Raw genomic sequence first — 21,398 nt, forward strand, 5'->3', positions numbered from 1 at the left:
GCATTCCTGAAACCTGTTTTCTCTCCTTCTATATCTCATACTGCATATTGGGGGATTGACGGGTATGCAGGGGGAAAGAGTAACCACATTGCTATTAATTTGAACAAACCCACATAAATATCATTTCTGTGCTGCATTGTTTTTGCTCATTATTACTCGTTATGATTAAAGAAATTGTTTAGTGTGACATCACCCCATTGTTGATCATTGTATTCCTATTAACAATAGTGCGATTATATTGTGAATATATAAAATAAATATTTTGACTTTGCAAACCAGCCTGATTCCTGGTTCAGTGTGACCGGGGGTGGTGGATAGGGGCGTAATATAAGTGGTACATCGTTGTTAAGCAGAAACCTATGCAGTTCCCTTAGGGACCATTGCAAAAGGCTTAAGACTACAGGTGTTGGCAGTAAACCCAATTGGTAGCAGTCTGTACCACCCAGATTTACCTGGTAGCTGTGGCTGAGCAGCCATACTTCTCTCAAGAAGAGTTAGACAGTATATAGAGTATACAAGATAGGCACCAAAATACAGTAGCACAAGCAAACACTGACCAGAGCTTGGGTAAAAAAGTATATAATTATTTATTTAAAAACACCTTGTAATATACACTAACACTAATATGGCAAGCAAGTTCAAAACACAGTCACTATTAACATATATACATCCCTGATCACTTATTGAACAAGACTTAGTTAAAACACCACTTATTTTCAGACAGAGGTGAGTGCTTAGCCTAAGATGGCACTCCAATAAGTTAATTAAAAAGGGAGGGAAAAAGGCAGAATTAGGAACATTCACAATACCAACACTTTAGGAGAACCAGAGCAATTCAGAAAAGGCAGTGTTTACTGAGGAGCAAGAAAGTCATAGGCCAGGCACACTCTTGAAGAGAGCAAGGCGGAATGTGTCCAAGATCACACAGTTGAATAGTACGTTTAAAGAGTCGTTGCAAAGAGTTCAAAAAGGGTTGGCACAAGTTAGGAAAAGTTAGTTATTAGGTCCCAGGTCACCCCAGGATAGAAAGTCAAGGATTTACGGGACACCTTGAACAGTCTGTTGCAAGGGAGACCAGGCGGGACTCAATACCTGAAATGGGGAGAAAGCTCCAGCGGGGGCAGTTGTTCCTGGCAGCGGGTGCAAGTCGGTGCTTCGTCCAGGGGAAGAGGAGATCTCGACGTGGATGAAAGCTGGAGGTCGTTGCACTGCCAGGGAAGAAACCAGCTGCGGAGTTTCCCAGTCAAAATGGTACCACCCTTTTATTTGCGGTAGTGGTGAAGCATGGCTATCCGGCCGCCGGGGTGCTTGGCACGGGCGGTTCGACCACGGGACGATCCAGGACGGCGAAAAGGAGGGCGAACTGGTTATCCCCACCAGCTCAGAGGAAGAAGACTCTCCGGGATGAAGATCTTCTCTGTCGTTGGGAAGTGGTGAGACGGTTCAGCACGGCTCCACCGGTGGTGTCGTCGTTGCAGGTCAGCTCAGCTTCTCCCTCTTCGGATTCTTTGGTCCTGTGGCGACTTCTGAAGTTCCAGTCCCCGAAGCCCTGCTTTTATGCAGAAAACCCCCATTCATCAGTCCTAGCGGTCACTCAAACATGTTAAGTGGTGAGCCGGGCGGCTCACCACTGGACCAATCACACAAGAGTGCGACTTGAGTTGCCGAGGCAACTCAGTCCAGGGTGCCTTAAACCCCCCCTCCCACACATCCTGTAGACTCAGACAGAGTGGCACCACTTTTGGAGGCTTCTGTGGAGAAGCCCGCCAAAAAGTGGAACAAAGGGCTCGACTTGGGTTGGAGTTACATAGGCGAACACAAACGCCATTTTAAAACCGAGTCCGGGCAAAAAGACCCAACCGGGGAATAAATATTAAATAAATAACCCAGCGGTATCTTTAACATTGCACCAAAAAGTGGTGCGTTTAAAATGAATGGGAAAATCCCATAGGAAATATTCCGGTGGAATATTTTACGTGGCAACCACTGCCACCAGCCAGAAACTCGACGAGGGGGGACTGCACAGTGCCCCCTCGAAAAACAGACCCAGGGGCAATCTAATTGCCCCTACCAGTACTTCCACAATATGATGGTTGGTACTGGTTTTGTTCACAATTTAAGACTAGTAAAGTCAATGGTGACTTTACATGCCTGGGAGACAGTAGTCAGTCCCAGGGTATGGAGTCTATGTTTGGGGGTCACTATGACACCCCTGTGTTACTGCACTGAGGGTGCTGTGTAACACACGTACCAAAAACCACATGAAACCCTATGGAGTAAAAGACCCCATAGCCCTTAAAACACATTACAAAGTCAAAGGATATCTCAAATCATGTCTAAGAGTGGGAGAAAAAGAGTCTCACTCTTAGCAGGAGAAAAAAATAAACCCTAAAAATCCAGCAAAGCTGCTGGGGGACTCACAAGGTTTGTGAAATTAGCCTTAACAGAGAATTCTCCCTAACAATCATTCAGAATAAAAGAACTTTTAGACACAAATAAATAAGGGTTTCAGTTGTGCATTCCACGCTAGGCATTGACTTTGGTGAAGTGGCGGGTTGAAATCGCTTACAGCATCGGGTATAAGAGGAGATCCCAGACGTGGGGAAGGTGGGCGGGAGTAATCCGGCTTGGTTTAGGGGGGGCTGGCTAGAGTGGTGGGGCAACTGTGGCAGGAAGGTACATTTATCTCAACTCAGAAGCTGGAGGAAGCTTTGCATATAGATAGACTTTCAATCTTTTCTTACCTAGCAGACAAATGGAAATCGCAGATACAGAGGGAGTTGACGCAGACTGAGAAAATATTAGATACATATTCGGATGTAAGAGTTAGATTTCGGCACTGGATGGGGTGCTGGTTGTGGCTTCTGTTTGTGGAACTGAGGGCCTCTGGGGCAGATGGGAGAAGGACTTTGGTAGGGAGATCAATGAGGTGGTGTGGCAGATGATGTGCCATAGAGCGTTTAAGACACCTGTATCGTGCCAATATAAGCTCCATGGCATAAAGTTTCTTCAGCACTGGCAATATGACCCTATCCGCCTCTAAAATGTTCAACAGGGTTAGCCCATATTGTTGGCATGGATGCGGGGAGCGTGCCACGTATTGGCATATGTTGTGGGCCTGTGACAGAGTGCAGATCTATTGGGCTGAGATGTTAGGCTAGGTGAACGAGGTTGAGGGGAGGTTATGCCCCTTGGATCCCATATTGGTTATATTTGGGCTAGAAGAGTGGGACATGAATATAGGAGCCTGCCACATATGGCACATTTTCTATTGCTGTCTGCCAGAGCATGCCTGGCTAGCCAATGGAAGAGGGAGAGGTTGCTGGGACATGGTGAATGGCGGTCCAAAGCTAAAGAGATCTACTTGATGGATAAGATCACTGTGCCCCTCCATGGTGGGAGCGCGGTTGTGGAAATGGGTTGGCTGGGGGTTCTCACTAAATACATGGGGTTAAGAGTTGTTTTCGGTGTTGTGGGCCACATCACTTCAATATAAGCTGATGGGCATTAGTCGAATCCCCCCCCACGTAGATCCCCATGGAGTTGACGGGTATTCTGCTTTTGGAGTGGGTCTGTAGATACACCGAACACTGTTGTATTTTCACTGTATGCCATGTTGTGTTGGAGTTATGGGGGTTGCGTGGGTCGGGATGTGAAGGAACGAAGGAAAAACAATGTGATCAGTGTTATTGTGGCTTTGATGCAGCTTCTTGCTCATCCTTTTATTATGTTTAAAACATTTTTAAGAATGATAAATAAAAAAAAACACTATCTCCCTCTGCAAGGAGCGCAGGAGGAACGGAAAAGGCTAGCATGAATTCAGAGTTGCAAAAGCCTAACTCTATATTTTAGAGTTAGCTGCGGGTCTTGAGCACTTAACCACCGAAAGAGGGTGCTGCACAGTTTCCTCGATCATGTGAAGGAAATGGAATCTTCAGCATTAATATGGTAATAGGTCAGTATCGTCAGAAAAGACCGGGGAGTCAATCAAACTTGCTTTCATAGATGTAAACAAAAAACATTAAAAGTAAAAAGAAGGAACAAGTTACTTACCTGTAACTGTTGTTCTCCAGCATGGGTCTGGCATGGATTCACATGCTCAGGAATATTCCCTGTCGTCAGGCCGGGAATCCTCGGTAAAGAAAAAATCAGTATCAGTTTAGTTTCTGATCTGTCTTTCTCAGTAGTAACCAATCACTGGTCTGTGGGTCATACTGCCACCAGCCAATGACTGCCTTCTCCCTAAGCCCCGCCTCTGGCAGACATCTTTAGATTTGGTAGCACGCAAAGTGGCAGTATGACCAAGTGAAGAGCCGTAGAGGGGTAGGAGGGAGGGTTCGCATGTGAATCCATGCCAGACCCATGCTGGAGAACAACAGTTACAGGTAAGTAACTTGTTCCTTCTCCAGCATGGGGTCTGGCATTGATTCACATGCTCATGAATATAAGAATACATAGCAGTATTCACATGCACAACCAAAGGGAGGTGGAAAAAAGGCTCAACATTAAGCATTACATCAAAACTCAACAGTAAGCAGTTCTTACCTCCTCACCAGGCTCACCTTAGGCGAACAGGTTGCGCAGCACTGCTTGGCCAACCGTGGACGCCTCCCTGGAATCCCGGTCGAGGCAGTAGAATCTCGTGAAGGTGTGCGTCGACCTCCACTTAGCAGCCCTGCAGATGTCCAGCAGGGGCACACCAGACAAGAACACCGTGGTAGCAGCGATAGCTCTGGTCGAATGGGCTCTCGGACGGCCAGGCAACGGTCGGTTTGCCAACCGATGACAGTGCGTGATGCAGCCGGAGAGCCATCTGGAAATGGAAGCCTTCGAGAGAGCCTTCCCTTGGTTCACAGGTCCAAAGTACACAAAAAGCTGTGATGTCTTCCGAAAACTCTTCGTGCGGTCCACGTAGAACTTCAGCGCTCTAGCCACATCCAGCGAGTGCAAAGTCCTCTCGGCCGGTGACGAAGGCGACGGGAAGAAAACAGGTAACACCAAGGGCTCGTTGAGGTGGAAGTCCGACGGCACCTTGGGCATAAAAGAGGGGTGCGTCCTCAGCACCACCCTTGTGTCGTGAAAAGTCAAGTATGGAGGCTTGCAGGATAGGGCCTGGATCCCTCCCACTTGCCGTGCGGAGGTGACGGCCACAAGAAACGTAGTCTTCCACGACAGGAATTTCAACGGTGCCGAATGCAGGTGCTCGAATGGCGCCCCCATGAGCCTGGTCAGCACCACGTTGAGCTCCCACGCCGGGGTACGGGCCTTCACCGGCGGGAACGATCGGAACAGTCCCTTCATAAATTCTTTCACCAGGCGATGGGACCACAAGGACGCCCGTCCTGTGGTTCTGGTGTATCGGGAGATCGCAGCCAGATGTATCTTGATGGAGGCGTGAGCCAGTCCAGCCTTGGCCAGCGACAGTAGGTACGGCAGCACTTGAGGAGCCGTAATCCGTAGAGGGTTAATCTGTGCATGACACCAGTCAGAGAGCCTCTTCCACTTATGTCCGTAGCACTTGAGAGTTGAGGACGCCCTGGCTTTTGCAAGGACCTCTCTGCAGTCAGCCGGGATATCGTACCCTCCAAACTCTAGTGCTGCAGGAGCCAGACCTGCAAGTTCAGCGACTCCGAGTTGTGATGAAGTATGGCGCCTCCTTCTCTGGAGAGAAGATCCGCGTCCGTCGGCAGCTTGACTGGTGGGGACGCTGACAAGTCCAGAAGGTCCGGGAACCAGATCTGCCTTGGCCACGCCGGTACGACTAGGATCATCCTGCACCGGGACCTCTTGAGCTGGTTGATGAGTCGAAGCAGCAACGGCAACGGAGGGAACACATATAGGATCAGGCCGTCCCAGGGGAACGAGAAAGCATCGCCCATGCTCCTCGGCTGGGGAAACCTGCTGGTGAATCTCTGGCACTTGGAGTTCGTCGCCGTCGCGAACAGGTCAATCTGTGGTTTTCCCCATCATCGGAAGAGTCAATCCACTTGATCCTGACGTAGTTCCCACTCGTGGCACGAGCGCAGCTCCCTGCTGAGTGAGTCAGCGATGGTTTTCTTTATCCCTGCCAGATGAAAAGGCACCAGAAACATCCCTTGAGCGACGGCCCAATGCCACAGATCCTAGCTTCCTTGGAGAGGGCTGGGAATCTGGTTCCTCCCTGCTTCCGGATGTAGAACATCGTGGTGGTGTTGTCGGTGAAGATTCTCACCATCTTGCCCTTGAGGGACGGGAGAAAGGACCCGAGGGCCCAGAACACTGCACAGAGCTCCAGGATGTTAATGTGGAGCGTCTTCTCCTCCGGGAGCCAAAGGCCTCTCGCGTGAAGTTCTCCGGTGTGCGCTCCCCACCCTTCCAGGGAGGCATCCGTTGTCGCCGTTATCTGGTGGGATGGGGTCTGAAAGTCTGTGCCCGCCGTCAGATGAGCGCGGGTGCCCCACCACCGGATCGCTCGTCGGAAGGTCTCGTCGAGCGGGATCCTGTCCTCGAAGCTGCCCGTCGCTTGGATCCAGCAGGAGTCGAGGAACTCTTGCAGAGGGCGCATCTGAAGCCTGCACAGGCGCACAAGATATATGCAGGAGGACATCATCCCGAGGAGGGACTTGATGGACCTCACCCTGGCCTCGTCCGTGGCCAGCAGAAGCTGCACCTTGCCCAGGATGGCCTTTGTCCTTTCCTCCGACGGCGAGGCCAGGCGCGCCACTGTGTCAAGCTTGGCTCCCAGAAACAGTGCGACTTGCGATGGGACCAGGTAGGATTAGGGAAAGTTGATGGAGAATCCCAGGTCCGTGAGCAGCTGGACGGTCTTTGCTGTGTGATCCACAGCGAGCTCCCTGGTCCTTGCTCGGATGAGCCAGTCGTCCAGGTAGGGGTAGACGTGGATCCCCTGTAGGCGCAGCCGCGCCGCCACCGGTGCGAGGCACTTGGTGAACACCCTGGGTGCCGACTTCCATACGAACGGGAGGGCCTTGAACTGGTAGTGCCGTCCTTGGACCACTAACACAAGGAACTTTCGGTGTCCTTTCAGAATGGGGATGTGGAAGTACGCATCCTCCAAATCCAACGACAGGAAATCGCCCTCCTCCAGCTGTCCCAGCACGTGCTGGAGGGTGACCATCCGGGAACTTCTGTGCCTTGATGTACTTGTTCAGTCGTCGCAGGTCCAGGATGGGGCGCCATCCTCCTGTCTTCTTTTTCACTAGGAAGTACCTTGAGTATACTCCGGAGCCCCGGAGCCTCTTCGGGACGAGCTTGATGGCACCTTTTTTGAGCAACGCCCTCACCTCCAATAGCAGTTGAGGGACGTGATTTTCCTTCCTGACCAGGGGTGGAATGCGGGGGCACTTTCTTAGAAATTCGAGGGCGTGCCCTTGGGCCAGGGCATCCAGCACCCAACGGTCGGTGGAGATGGACTCCCACACCCTGATGAACTTCGCCAGCCGGCCTCCCACCGGGGTGCTTCGGTGGGGGCCCGACACCGCTGTTGGTTCAATCAAGCTTGCAGGACGCCTTGCCGCCTGGGCCTCCCTGGCGACGACGGCGGGGCCCACCCGACTTGCCTCGTCCTCTATAGGCTTCCTGTGACGAGGAGCAGGCCGCTTGGCGGTACGTAGAGGCGCCACCGCCGAATCCCTTGGAGGAACCCTGCTTGCCTCCGGTGCTCCGAAAGGACGGCCTTCGTTGCCGGAGAACGCCTAGGGCCCTAGTTGTCTCCGTGTCCGCCTTGATGGCTTGGAGGGACTCATCCACCGTTTTCCCAAACAGGTTGTTCCCGTCGAACGGCATGGCCAACACCTTGGCTTGTACATCCTGGCGGAAATCCCTCGCCTTGCGCCAACCTCATTGTCTAAAGCAAACACTGTTGCCTAGCTGGCGGAAACCGGTGTCAGCAATGTCCGTTGCCACCGTAATGGCGTGGTCCGACGCCACTTCGCCTTCTTGCAAGATCTCCAGGGCCTCGGCCCTCTTGTCATCCGGTAGGAAGTCCAACAGGGGGGCGATCTTGTACCATAACTCCCTGTTGTAGCGGGCCACGATCGCGAGGGCGTTGGCCGCCTTAATCGTTTTGCCGCCAACGAGATAACTCGTCATCCCATTGTGTCCAGCTTCTTCCCTTCGCCGTCAGGCGGGGAAGTTGACGTTGAGGCCGATGCGCCCCCCCCCCTGCTTTCTTCTTGGCCGCCGCTGAGACGACCGAGTCAGGGGTCGGTTGTGCCCCAAGGCACAAAGGGGCCACGTCGGGGACCCGGTACTTCTTCTCGTACCGATCCCTCTTGGCAGGGGTCGTAGATGGGTTCTTGAGAAGGGTGAGACCCTCGTCCCAGATGTCATCCAGCAGAGGCGCGGCGAGGACTGCCTTTTTTCTGGCCTCGCGCCGTTGGTAAAGGAAACCTTCCTTCTTCTCTTCGGGGCAGAGCTGAAAAAGCTTGGATGCCCTGGCGATCATTGCATGGAAAGATCCGATCTCGTCGGACGGGGAGGCCCGGGCTGGCGATGGGAGCTCCGTCCCGTCATCACCGCCGTCGTCGGTACCCATCGTGGCCATGTCCGTTCCCGTGTCATCCCCAGGGACGGGGGACGTGGGAAAAAGGCCGAGCAGGCCGCGAGGGCTGAGAAGGCGGGGCTGGATGGATCCATCTTCTCTTGTTCAGGGGGCTTCCCGCCGGGCCCGGCTCTGGTTCCTCTGTCGAGCCTGGTTCTCGATCCTCCGTCGGTGGTAAGGGCAATCTCGTCCTTATCTCCGAACATAAGGATTGTATTGCCAACAAAATGGCCGCTGAGTTATCCTGCGGCTCCGGAAGCGACAGACGCGATGGGTGACTAGGACCCTCGCCGGTGCCGGCGTCACTCTCGTCGTCACCCTCGTCAGGATCCCTCCCGTGGGGACGGGCCTCTTCGACGCCCTCGTCGAGGCCCTCTAAGACTTCTACCAGCTCCTCCTCGGATGCTGTGTCCGTGTCCACAATGGCCACCGCCCCCCCTCCTTTTCCGCCGGGGGCTTCACGGGGGTCTTTTCGATGGGTCTGAAAGAGGCTTCCCTCCACGGAGGCAGGGAAACTCTGGGCCCGGAGGTCACCTCCACTGGTGTAGCCTCCACAGGCTGTGCCAGGGCTGCCGCAACTCCCTCGATAGAGGCCTTGGCCAGGTGAATTAAGGCTTTCACCGCCTTAGGCGTGCTTGAGGCCTTCACCTTGGGGGAGGGTCACCGCCTCGCTCCCCCTCGGCCGAATCCTTCGAGATCGACCGGGGCCTCTCCAGAAGCTTACCCGGGTTCTCAGATTTCCTCTTCCCCGAACCAGAGCGTTGACTCGTGGTTGATGATGCCGGAGAAGGCGCGCCCTGCCTGGCAGCAGACGAGCCCAACCGTTCGGCGCTCCCGGTGCCCGCAGACTCGCGGTGCTTTGCCTTCTGTTGGGCTCCCGTCGCCGGGGCGCCCTCACAGGACTTAGAAGACCGCTCGGACTTCTTCTTTTTCTCACTTGTCGGACTCCTTCCTTCCAGCCAGTTGGAGAGACAAAGGTGTCGGTCCCTGATGGTCCGTTCCGACGAGTTCCTGCAAGACGCACAGTCCTTCTCCACGTGCGTTTTGTCCTCATGAAGGCAGTAGAGACACTTCGAATGCTCGTCCTCCTTGAACACATTCTGTAGCTGGCATCCAGGGCAAACCATTAACAGCTTTCCGGGTGTCGAGCTTCCTTTCTCCTGGGCCATGTTCGGCTAGGCCGCAGAAACTTCTGGAATCCCCCAAGAAGCGTAACTTGACGAAATCTTCACCCTTGAGGGGCGTAGAAAAAAATTTGACCGAAAAATGAGAAATTGTCTTTGAAAAAGCGCGAAAACGCAGCAAAAGCTCGAGAGCTAAACACGAGGACTCCCAACACTTGAGCGTGCGGTAAAAATCTGAAGATGGCAGCCAGAGGCGGGGCTTAGGGAGAGGGCAGTCATTGGCTGGGGGCAGTATGACCCAGAGACCAGTGATTGGTTACTACTGAGGAAGACAGATCAGAAACGAAACTGATACTGACTTTCTTTACGGAGGATTCCCGGCCTGACGACGAGGAATATTCCCGAGCATGTGAATCCATGCCAGACCCCATGCTGGAGAAATGTGCTGATCTCAACATTAAACATATTCTAAAACATGAAAATGTTCTCTTTGAAGGTGACGGTTCATGACACTGCTGGGACTACAGAAGGAAAACAATTGGGCGTGTTAATGCCCTTCCGGCTTCTATATGAGATTAAATGCAACAGCGTATTTTCTCAATTGACAAGACTGTGGAAGGTAAATGGATTCAACAAATAAAGTTAAACATGTTTTCTCCTTTCTGTGGTGAAATAGATTGAGTGTATTTGCAATCGGAAAGTAGAAAGGAGTATAAAATAGTTACCATGCCATCTTGGATCTTCACCAAGAATTTTCTCTATCATTGCCTGACTAGCTAGAACTCCTGGTTGTAGATCAGGAATGCCGTCACTGCTTCCGAGCTGCCCATTCTGTAATGCTTCCTGTGCCTGCATTTCTCTGAAAAGAAAAGCAATCATAATTTTACCTGAAACATTTTTTTTTAAAAATGCAGGAATACCGGTATTCATCATTGCAATTTCTCTTTTGAAACCCATTAACTGATGTAGTTTAAACATGTATGTTACAACATTGTTCCAGTAACCTTTTTACCCAATAATGCAAGAGTAGTCCATATATTATCCTTCATTGAATTACCATAACTTTCAAAATAATGTAAGAAAGATATTTATTACAACCATATTGTTACTGTTCACACACTGATGGGCAGAGGCCTGTTTGCCATGACGTATAGTCGATGCTTATGGAATTTCAAGTTGTAGTTCAGACGAGAACGTTGTGTTCATTCCTCAATGCGAACAGCCAAGTTGAGCAGTACCTGCCTCATTAGAACCTGTAGCCTAGGTTTGTCGGTCAAAACAAAACTATTTTTAAGCAAACCTTAAAGCACCATCAAGTCTTAGTTTATCACTTCTGAAATGAAAGCTGCATCAAAGTCTTTTAAATGCAAAGGCAGTGGCCTCTACTGCAGCATTCACTACATACATTTACCACTGGTAAGCTAGTATTCATCAGTACTAGTACTGTGCTTGACCTGGTCTGGTCTGGTTCAATTTTGTTTAAAAATACTGACACAGGGTGCTGCCCTTAAAGTAGCAAGGCATTTAGCCGATTAAATCGCATTGGTCATGCTAAAGGCAGAGAGACTGTTTTCCATTGTTCTTGATCCTTGTGTTCCACTGTCATTTCGCCCATTGGAAATTATTTTTAAAATATTTTTTCGGGGAGACCACCAGTGTTAGCCAGTATGAGCACCTCGGGCCGTCTCACAATCACACGCACACACATACCGAGAGGGAGACTCTAGCACACGTCTGGGGTTTGCGAGGTCCCGGCGGCAACGGCCGTACGGGGCGCGTTTATTAGTAACATGCATGCGTGAGCCCAAACGAGGCTTGCGCATGCGTACATGCACCTTACTTCGTAACATCCCTCCTTTTCTTTAAACAGAAACCAAACAACAATAATTAACATAACTGACTCAACGTGAGTCGCTTAACCTTGGCCACTGAGTGCTCAGTCCCCTGAGTCCATGAGGTAATCTTTGAACCTAGCCGGGGGCTTTCTACCCTGTCTGGCCGGATACCGACTGCTACTCCCAAAGGTCGGCAGCGGTGCGTCCTCATTGGGTCCAGTTTCCTCTGCTCTCTCCGCCTCTGGCGGACGTTCCACCACTCCTGCCTCTGATGCGGCTTCGGGCGGCCCTTCTGCAAGACTTGAGTCCACTTTCTTGAAGAAAGACTTGTTCCTGGTTACCGTTCCTCTCTCATTGGCGGCGGTTACCATTTAACCTCTCACATGTGTCACTCTCCAGGGTTGCGGCTTGTATGTGAGCAACAGTTTCCCCTCCGGATGGCGGTTCTTGACCAGCACCGTATCGCCTACCGTCACTTCCTTCTCCTGTAGACGTCTTCTCTCGTTCTCCTTCTCGTTCCCGGCCATTCTTTCCTGTCTGACCCTTGTGTCATCGATCACTCCTGGCGCTCTTCCTTCCAGTTCAGGTAGGAGCCCTCTTGGGCATCGTCTGAACAGGGCCTCTGCTGGGGAAACCCCAGTGGACTGATGGGGGGGTTGTTCTGTACTCCCGCAAGAACTCAATCAAGTTTCTCCTGAGTTCCCCCCCGTCCATTTGCAGAGATCCGAAATGTCTTGTTTAAAGTCCTCATGAATCTCTCCGCATCTCCGTTCGCCCTGGGCCAGAGGGGTGTCACCTTCCTGTGTTGTATTCCCCTCTCCTCCATATATTTTGCAAACTGACTCCCCATGAAAGGTGGGCCATTGTCCGAGTATAGGACGGTCGGAATCCCATGGGTCGCAAACATTCTCTCTAGGGCTAGGATTGTGTAGTCACACGCGGTGGGCTCCACCAGCTCTACTTCGGGGTACCTTGACCACTGGTCTATGACTGCCAAGAAGTAAATCCCTCGGCCTGTCCAGCAAAAATCTGCATGTACAGTTCCCTACGGTTGTTCGCTCCTGTCCATGGATTTTATGGGGGGGTGCTCTTTCTGCCGGACTTGCGGCCTGACACGGCAGGCATCTCCGCACATGCTCATCCATCCTCTCTTCCAGGTCGAGAAACCACACTTTCGGCCTCAGCCTTGCTTTGGTTTTGGCGGACCCCTGGTGGCCAGTATCCGCTAGTTCAATTAACTTCGGCACGAGTGCACATGGAATCACCATCTGTCTCCCCCGTAGGAGCAGGCCTTCCTCTGAAATCGACAGTTTGTGCCTCACCTTCCACAGCGCTTGCAGATCCCTCTTGCCTTGCATTGTTGTTCAGGACCTCCTTCCACTCTCCACTCCCGATTGCCGACTGTATGACCTTGAAGATTTCATTGTCATTGGACGCCTTGACCACGTCCTCTCGACAGCGCTACCGGCATGGCCACTTCCACAACGTTGTGTACTATTTCTTGACACGCCACAATCTCCCCTTAGCCTTGTTCCTTTCTGCTGTTAGGATGGCGGGACAGGTAGTCGGCGGGATCGTTTGTCCCGGGCCTGTACTGAAGTTTCACTCCGTATTCTATGAGTGACAGCATCCAGTGTTCGGTGCGCGGGGGAGGTTTAGAGGATGCTCCCACCATGATGGGGATCAGTGGCTTATGATCGATGACGACGACGACAGGCTTCCCGAGAATGTAGAGGCAGAAGCGCCGGCAGCCCTATAGAATCGCAAGTGCCTCTCTCTCAATTTGGGAGTATCTTTTCTGTGTCTCGGACAGCACCTTGCTCGCGTATGCGATGGGCCGCATACTTCATTGGGTCCCTGCCTGCAGCAGCACAGCCCCTAAGCCTACGGGGCTGGCATCCACCACAATCTCCGACTTAACCGCCGGATCGAAGTAGGCCATAGTGTCTTGGTCTGACAGTGCCATTTTGATGTCCTGGAACGCCATTTGTACCCTCTTGTCCCAGGTCCAAGGCACGTCATTCTTCGTCAGAGCTCGGAGAGGTTCTGAGAGAGATGCAAGTCCTTTGATGAAGCAACCACAATAGTTCACCATGCCAAGAAAGTTGCAGACTTCTGTGACTCTGATGCTGCGGCCTCGCGAACACCGCAAACCTTTTCCGGGTCGGGTGAGATTCCCCCTGCGTGAAAGACAAACCCAAAAAACGCTATGCGGTCTTTGAAGAATTTGCATTTACTTCGGTGCAAAGTCAAACCTAGGTTGCTCAATCACTGCAGGGTCCGTTCTAGCCTCTTCATGTGTTCCAAATCCGATGACGCAAACACCAAAATATCGTCGCTCATGTTGAGGACCCCACATAAGCCAGCTAGTGCTCCCCTGATCGTGTTTTGAAACAGTTTGTCGGCGGAAAACACGCCAAAGCTAAGTCTCTTAAATTGGTATAGCCCTTCATGGGTCATGAAGGTCGTAATGTACCTGGATTCCGGGTGGAGTTCAAGCTAGTGGTACCCGGAACGTAGGTCCAACTTTGAAAACACTTTGGCCCCTTGCAGCTCACTGACCACATCATCCAGCGTTGGAGTAATATGGCGTTCCATTTTAAAGGCTGCATTGGGCAGCCGCATGTCCACGCAGATGCGGACAGCACCTGGTTGCTTGGGTTTAGGTGCCAGTACGATTGGCGACACCCACGGTGTGGGCCCTTCAACTTTCTCGATAATGTCCATCTCATTATGGAGTTTGCAGCTCTTTCTCCACTTGCATCCTCAGGTGGAAAGGTGTCCTCCTATGCTTGAGTGCAGTGGGCCTTACAGTCTCGTCAATGTGCAGGCAAATTGGTTCCGCTTTTAGCTTGCCCACCTCTTGTAAAATGCTTTCGAACCTGCTCAGGAGCTGTTCAATTTCCGACTGGTACACCGCTAATGTGAAATGAACAATGTTCAGGGCCTGGGATGCTGCGCAACTTAAAAGAGAATGTGGGCTGACGTCCGTAACATAAAACTGGGTTTTGATCGCATTGGAGCCATGGGTAACCGGTGCTACAAAGATCCCTTGGATCGGCAGCGGCGTGTCGCCCCCAAATGTGTGAATTCTGGCTTTCGAATTCTCCAGCTGTGGCGGGCTAGGGAGGACCTTGTAGTGTTGGGGCCAGAATGCACACGGACGCACCAGTGTCTATGCGGACTGGTGTGGGGGTGCCCTTAATGTCCACTACGCAGGTGGGTTGCCTTCTTTTCTTGGCTCCCGTAGCTATATTGGATATGAAGAATATTTCTTCGTCCTCCTCTTCTTCTTCAGCCAGGTTGAGCCTCTGTGTGTCCTGTTCTAGCGTGGCTACGCTCCGTGGCCTCCTTAAATTTCCACTGCTTGGCCTCGCAGGGCCCTTGTGGGTCATCACTGGCGCTGCCGCTCTGCACATTCTTGCGTAGTGGCCTGGTGTGTTGCACCTGCCACACACCCTTGACTTTGCGGGGCAGTCCTCTGTGTGCGGTAGATCGTACCCGCAATACTGACACACTGCTAGGGTGCCCTGGGTGGGGGATGTGTCTTGACGCTTTTGACTCCACCGAGATTTCGATGCAGTGGACTTTTCTTAGGGAAAAAGCCTCTTCCCCTTTGCTTGGTCGTACTGCCGCGTCCATTTTTGGCCCTCTGCTTTCCGCTAGTTCATATTCCCCGCCAGCGTCATCCCAGGTTCTCCAGGATCTGCCTTCGCAACTTACTTGAATTCCACCCTTGTATCAGCTGGTTTCTTATCATCCCTTCTTCATTGTCCCATCTGCACGTGCTTGACAGCTGGCTCAGTCGCGCACAGAATTGGTCTAGGGACTCATTGTCCTGTTGCTTTTCACTGCACATCACAAACCGGTCAAAGTCCACATTCCAGAGCGGTATGAAATGATTCTGAAGAGCAGTCTTGACGGCAGCATATGTTACCACCTGAATGTTCAATGACTCATAGATGCGGAGTACTTCGGTCCCCGCTGAGTACAGCAGCGTCGCAACTTTAGCATCGTCGTCATCTTCGCCAGTTGCCCTGAAGAACATGTCCAGCTTCTTGATCTATATGAGCCACTTGGGCCCCAACTTGGAGGGAGCACCTGATGTGTCGAATTCCGGCATTGGTGCCAGAGTGCCATGCTGTCGGTGCGACACTTGCACAAGTGCCGCTGCTTCACCTTCTTGGTCACTCATTCTCGCAGGTAGCACAGGCATCTCATCCACTTGTGTGAGGCCGCAAACCTTTCTCCCCAGACAACACTTTAATGCTGGAAAAATTGTGGGCAGAAGTGAGCTTCCTGTCCAGTTCCTGGATGACCACTGACCTTTACTGCAGCGAGCAGGCACCTTGTCCCAGCAACACCTCCTGGATGAGACCTTCAGGCTGGGAGAATGTCTTTTTTTGGGCCCTCCAGGGCCAAAATCGTGGCTCCCTATGCAGGAGAACCACGAAAGTTCCAAAAATGGAAAGTCTTTCAATCACGTGGGTAGCGCACAAGCACCCTCGCGGGCCGCCACTACTGCACATGTGCATTCAAAATGGCCGACCGTAGCAGCATTGAATTCCAGCTGCATAGTAAGGAAGACTGCCACGCCTCGCGGATCGTAACTGCGTCGCATCCACACACTCACAACACACTGATATCCTCATGGCCAATGTTAGCGAGTATGAGCACCTCGGGCCGCCTCACAATCACAAGCACACACATACCGAGAGGGAGACTCTGACACACGTCTGGGGTTTGCGAAGTCCGGGCAGCAACTGCCGTAAGGGGCGCGTTTATTAGTAACGCGCATGCATGAGCCCAAACGAGGCTCGCGTATGCGTACATGCACCTTACTTCGTGACAACCAGGGGGCCCGGACGGTATGGCTGGTTGACCCGCCGTCTCCTCCAGGTACCAGACGGAAATTATCAAAAGGGACTCCAGCTGAGCCCCTCTTTTCCACTTTGGCAGGTGGATTGTTTCTGAGGCTCTTTGGAACATTTTAAGACCATTTAGCTTATTTTTTGGTGAAGCAGATCTGGAGATTTGCATGCCTCAGGAGACAGCGCCCGGTTGGGTGTGGTAAGGCCAGTGGAGCAGAGCCGTGTCTCTGGTGTTGCAGTGCAGAGCGGACCCACCAGAGTCTCTTCAGGGACCCTTGTAACCGCCATTGCAGCAGGATTTCTTGCAGTTTCCTCCAAGCGAGGAAGGGACCTCCCCCTCCTCCCCTCTATCAGGAGAGGAAAGGAAGCACCATTAAGGTCGGATTAGGAGACCTTACAGAGTCACAGGGGCCCCTGAAGATCAATCCAGCACTCAACAGGCAGGGTGAAGCCCATAAATGTTTCTCCTCCTCCTGCAGGTGGAAACAAACAAACAGCGGGCGAAGCCAGGAATCGCCGCTCCACATAGCCACAAGTTGAGAAGCTGGGGATCCAAGGAGAGACGTCCAAGCCTCTGCTGATTATGCCGTCTTGAGTAGTAGGCACAAGAGGGAGGCGGCCCTTCCCCCCCTGGAGGTGTCGTGGCTCGTGGGGCTACCACCCAGGGTTGGGGGGAGCCTCCTGAGCTTTGGGTGGGGAGAGGCATGCACCCCCTCTCAGGCTATCACACCTGGGGGGACCAAGACGGGAGTGGCACCCCATCCGCTAGGACTACAGAACAGTGGACTGAACACACAACAGGATTGGAGTCCCAAGTGACCCTAGCGCACTTTGCATATGAAGCGTACAGATCAACAAGGGCCAGTGGTTACTTCTGTGAAGTTAGCGGTCAATGCCAGAATTCAGGGGGGGAAAAAGACAGCACGGATGCCCACACAGCAGTCCACCCCGAAAGCAAACCCAATACGAAACTGCTGGTTGAGGTCAGAGGGGGCCCACACAAACCCAGACTGCACAAGAGATTCAGATGAAGACCTGCCAAATACAACAGGTACCAACATGACAGCCTCCAAAGATGATGTAGAGCGCTGCTTCCTTGAATTCCAGGACAGATTCTCCACCTCCTTGCAAGTGCAATTCAATACCTTTACTAGCAAATTCAAGTCTGCTCTGTCGGAAATGAGAAGAAACATTACCTCTCTCGAGGAAAGAACGGATACAAACGAAAAGGCGCTTCAAGACCTGGCCCTTGACGCGACAAAGTTGGACGAGCTACTAGAACACATGGCCAAGGCAACACACATGTAACTGCACTGCAAGGACCTTGAAAATAGGTTACGGAGGTCCAACATCTGTATCAGAAATCTTCCAGAATCAGTGCAGGGGACAGACCTGAAAAAGACGAAGTGACGGGTATCTTCAGAGATCTTTTGAATGCGGAAGGAGAGGTGCATTCCAATAGACAGGATACATAGAGTGGGGCAGAAACGCCAGGAGCCAGGTTCACGCCCAAGAGATAACTTGGCTGCACAAGCATGCTACCCTCAGAAGGATCAGATCCTTAAGGCAGCCAGAAGGGCGGCTCTGATTACGCATAATGGTAACGAAATCCAACTTCAAGATCTCTCCCAAATGACCTTGCAGAAGCAAAGGGATATGCGAGAGCTACTGGAGCATTTGCAATCCAGAAACATACAGGTGGACCTTCCCATTCGGCCTTCTATTCAGCTGGCAAGGCAGACAGCACCAGGTGACAACAAAGGAGGAAGGGACTCTGGTATTGCAGATCGAACTGGACGAACAACCTGGTCCAAGCACAGTCCAACCATATACCCCCCCAAGGCCCCTGCCAACGGGAATGGACAACAACGGATCAAGGCCGCAGGCAAAGCCAGACAAGCCCCCGGGCAGAGCAACCTCAAGCACCTTGACCGCTAAAAACACTTCAGAAAAAGGACCATTTGGCTAATCGAGGTAAAAAAACGCTGAGCATGTATACTTTACATAGAAAAGATGGGGTACGGCCAACGCTCGTCTTGGAATTCACCAAATACCTATGAAGGGGGTTTTAGAATACCCTGCACATATCCCTGGTTCTAGCAGTAGGCCACCTCTTTGGACAGAGTCCGATGAGAGATTAGTGAGGGTGGTCTACAGCAGGGAGAGAGGGGAGGGGGGGAATGCTATGTTACAGTTGGGGGGCAGAGGGGATAGGGATTATTATGAAGTTGGGGGTAAATGTTTGGGGGTACTGGGTAGTACATGGGGGGGCGTAGAAGTTGTCAAAAGGATTCCTACAACTGGGAATTCCCTAAGCAGAATCTATACAAAATGGTACCACATTCCGGTGCCTGACACTTAACATAAGGGGGCTAAATAACCGTCAAAAGAAGGAAACTAGAATGCCTCCTCTCCACCCACCAGCCCAACCTAATTGCACAACAAGAAACGCACATTACAATCCAGGACCCACGCAGGTTAAAATTTAGACAATACCCAATAATCATACAGGCCAATGCCAAGGGGAAGACGGCGGGGGTACTCCTCACCTTCAAGGCAGGCAGCATGGTATCAATCCTGAAGACAAATGACAACAAAGCGGGCCGCTATCTTTTCCTCCTTATACAACTGGGACCTCTGACCCCAAAACTGCCTTCTATTTATGCCCCAAACTCTGGCCAAGAGGGGTTTCTGAAATCAGTCCTCTCTAACCTAGAACATTTTAGCAATAGCGAGACAATACTGATGGGAGATTGAAATATTGCATGGGACCCCCTTCGGCATAGAAGTTCTAGAGCAACATATGCTCAACCTCTGCCATCACACGCCATTGAAATTAAATTTGAACAACTGACACTTAGAGATATCTGGACAACCCTGAAGGGTAAAGAAACTACATATACTCACTACTCCATGTCCATTAATCGTTCTCAAGGATAGACCACGTTTCAGCCTCAACAACGTTAATAGGAAGAGTGGCACACATTGATACCCACACTATCAATAATCTCAGATCATGCCCCGCTGACTATGGACCGCAAACTGCCCAGATTACAACCTAAACTATGGAGCTGGAAATTCCCAAATGCGTCATTAGTAGACCAGGTCATTTGCAACGACCTAGAAAGCAAAATGATAGAATATTTTAATATCAACATGGATGTAATCTGGGATGTGTTTAAAGCAACATTGAGGGGGGGAAACCATAGCGACAGAAGCACAAAGGGGGAAACCCAAGAGAAAGAATCAAACCTCGAAGCTGAAAGTTAGAGATACCTTGAAACTGATGGAGACAGAATCCAGTCTGGGTCTCCATAGGCTAAACCGGAACGCAAAGGGCAAATTGGACCTCTTTCACATGAAACAAGCCAAAAGTACTCTAATTTACCTAAAACAGAAATACTATATTAAGGCAAACAAAGCAGATAGATTAGCAAGACATCTTAAGCAAAAAATGCGTCCCAAAAGAATTCTGGGCGTAGAAAACTTGACGGGGAAAAGGGTGATGACGACAGAAAACATCGGCGCACAATTTCAGGTCTTTTACTCAGCCTTATATGAGTCGTTCACCCCGACAAGATATCACAGCACAAGTACCTACAGGCAACTCCACTAAACAAGATCCTCAGATCAGAGAGAGAAGCTTGAGAACGATATCCCCCGGGAGGAGGTGCTACATGTGATTGCGAACCTGCCGGTGAATAGATCACCGGGCCCAGACGGGTACGTAGCCTCCTCCTATAAAAGAATCTTTGCGACTGTTGCCCCCAAACTAACCGACCTCTTCAATTAATTTGCCGCTGCCAGCAAAATAACCGCTACCATGGAGAAGGCCAAAATAATCCTCTTCCCTAAACCAGGGAAAGATCCAGCTAAATGTGGATCATATCGCCTGATCACGCTAATAGACAGACGCATAGATCTACACCAGAATTCTTGCGAATCGGCTAGAAAATGTAATGCCCGCACTAATCCACCCCGATCAAACAGGGTTCATAAAAAATAAAAAAGACATTTTCAAAAAATCAGCAAACCATGACAATATCAGAAGAGTGGGCCATTTAGTGGAAAAAGTGGCCAAGAAGGGGGACGCCGCGGTATTGGTGTCGCTCAATGCCTATGTATCCTCTCTTACTCTTTCCCTGGATGGGAAGGAGGATAGAATTAAGGTAAGGTTATTTTCTGAGTGATGTGGCACTCAGAGACCACCTTTGGGAGGAAATTAGGCTTCACTTGTAAAATAACTGTCTTTGTGAAAAATTGTATGAGGAGGTTTGCAAGATAGAGCTTGTAATTCACTCATTCTTCTGGCAGATGTTAGAGCCACTAGGAAGACTGTTTTAAGGGTGAGAAATCTTAATGAACAAGAATGGAGTGTTTCAAAAGGAGTACCCATCAGAAAATGTAAGATTAGATTTAAGTCCCACAAGGGAACTTGGAACGGCTTTGGGGATAGCCATTAGTTAACCCTTTCAGAAATTGGATTACTAGTGGTCATTTGAAATATGATGGCTCCTCTGCAGTGCGCTTAAAGATTGACAGCGCTGCGAGGTAGCCCTTTATCGTACCAACTTGAAGACGTGAATTCGCCAAATAGAGCAACACCATTGGTGTACTGCATGAAAGGGGTTCGATATTCTTTTCTCTACACCAGCTGCAAAATCTGTTTCAACGGCAGCAGTATAAAGTCTTTGTTGCTGGCTTCTTAGCTGAAAGCAACACCTCCATGATGTCATCCAGGAGGTCCCAATCCTTGTATCTCAACCTTTCAGAAACCAAGCATGAAGGTCGAGGGTTCTGATGTCTGGATGGAGAACCTGACCTCCCTTCTGCGAGAGAAGATCCTCCCTTTGCTGAAGACGAATCAGAGGGCAGATGGACATGTCCAGAAGGTCCGGGTACCACGTTCTCCTGGCCCAATCCGGGGCAATTAGGATCATAGTCTTCCGGAATCTTCTCAACCTCCTGATCATCTGAGGAATGACAGGGACTGGAGGAAACACGTACAGAAGTGGAAACTCCCAGT

The 21,398-nt window shown here is 51.1% G+C and overlaps 1 protein-coding gene across 1 annotated transcript in view; it reads right to left on the reverse strand.

Moving 5' to 3' along the window:
* Positions 1-21,398, reverse strand: part of UNKL (unk like zinc finger) — a 1,575,372-nt gene that overhangs the window by 1,215,075 nt on the left and 338,899 nt on the right. The window contains exon 4 of the mRNA XM_069647206.1: positions 10,392-10,525. Within this exon, the coding sequence (XP_069503307.1) occupies positions 10,392-10,525 (134 nt within the window). The remainder of the gene's footprint in view (positions 1-10,391; positions 10,526-21,398) is intronic.

Source organism: Ambystoma mexicanum, chromosome 2q (genome assembly GCF_040938575.1).
Source record: "Ambystoma mexicanum isolate Mex_15411 chromosome 2q, UKY_AmexF1_1, whole genome shotgun sequence".
NCBI lineage: Eukaryota > Metazoa > Chordata > Amphibia > Caudata > Ambystomatidae > Ambystoma > Ambystoma mexicanum.